General features: G+C 47.2%; 1 protein-coding gene across 1 annotated transcript in view; it reads right to left on the reverse strand.

The window, feature by feature from the left end:
• LOC131884060 (uncharacterized) overlaps positions 1-664 on the reverse strand; it is a 6,053-nt gene extending 5,389 nt beyond the window's left edge. Inside the window, exon 1 of the mRNA XM_059231698.1 lies at positions 11-664. Coding sequence (XP_059087681.1) covers positions 11-664 — 654 coding nt within the window. The remainder of the gene's footprint in view (positions 1-10) is intronic.
• Positions 665-897: the final 233 nt, after the last annotated feature.

An 897-nucleotide genomic window follows, 5' to 3' on the forward strand; every position in this document is an offset into this window, starting at 1 on the left:
CTCGCACTACTTGACTCTTCTCATCGCGCCACAGAAACCGGACATAATCCCGATCGGTTGGAGCCAGTTGTATCTGGAGAAACATTTTCGAAATGTCTCCAGCAATAACCACTGGTTTTGATCGCATTTTGATCAGGATGTCCAGAATGTCTTTCTGCAGCTTTGGCCCAACCAGGGTAGATTCATTTAGCGAGGCACCCTTATAGACTGCGGATGCATTGAATACTATGCAAACAGAAGTCGATAGAGATTCTTCTCTCATCACCGCTGAGTGCGGCAGGTAGAACACTTCCTTCGGTTTCCTGACCTCTTCACTAGGCACTATGTGAGCATAACCCTTCTCGAAGTACTCATTCATGGCTTCCTTATAGGCTGATGCAAATTCTTGGTTGCGTTCCCATCTTCTTTCTAAAGTCTCCAAGCATCTCAGCGCTTGCAAGTAGTTATTTTCTACCTTCGGAACCCGCTCTCGGAATGGAAGTGACACTTCATAGCGCTTATTCTTCAATTGAGTGGATTTTTCAAAATGTTCCACGGCTTTTTCTTCCGCTGGTGTCAATTGGCCGTCTTCTTGGTCACTAATTCCCATGGCTTCTAAGGTCCATAGTTGCTCCAAATCTTCCCCGATCGTGGTCATGCCCATGAGAACCGTTACCACCGGCATGGCGGTCTCTTGGTCAGGTTGAAGGCTTGTTGGGCAGCGGGTACTGGTCCCCAAAACACAATGTCCAAATTTGGTGGAAATGGTACTCAAGCCTGATCCGGAGTTGGGTGTTTGTGAACTCATAAAAATTTCCCCTAAGTAATCCACACCTATGAGAAGCCCGATTGACACCTTTCCTTCCCATTTCGGACAAGCAAAATCTTGCTGTGGACAGCCACTTCCTTCCCCAACGT

Source organism: Tigriopus californicus, chromosome 7 (assembly GCF_007210705.1).
Source record: "Tigriopus californicus strain San Diego chromosome 7, Tcal_SD_v2.1, whole genome shotgun sequence".
Taxonomy (NCBI): Eukaryota; Metazoa; Arthropoda; class Copepoda; order Harpacticoida; family Harpacticidae; genus Tigriopus; species Tigriopus californicus.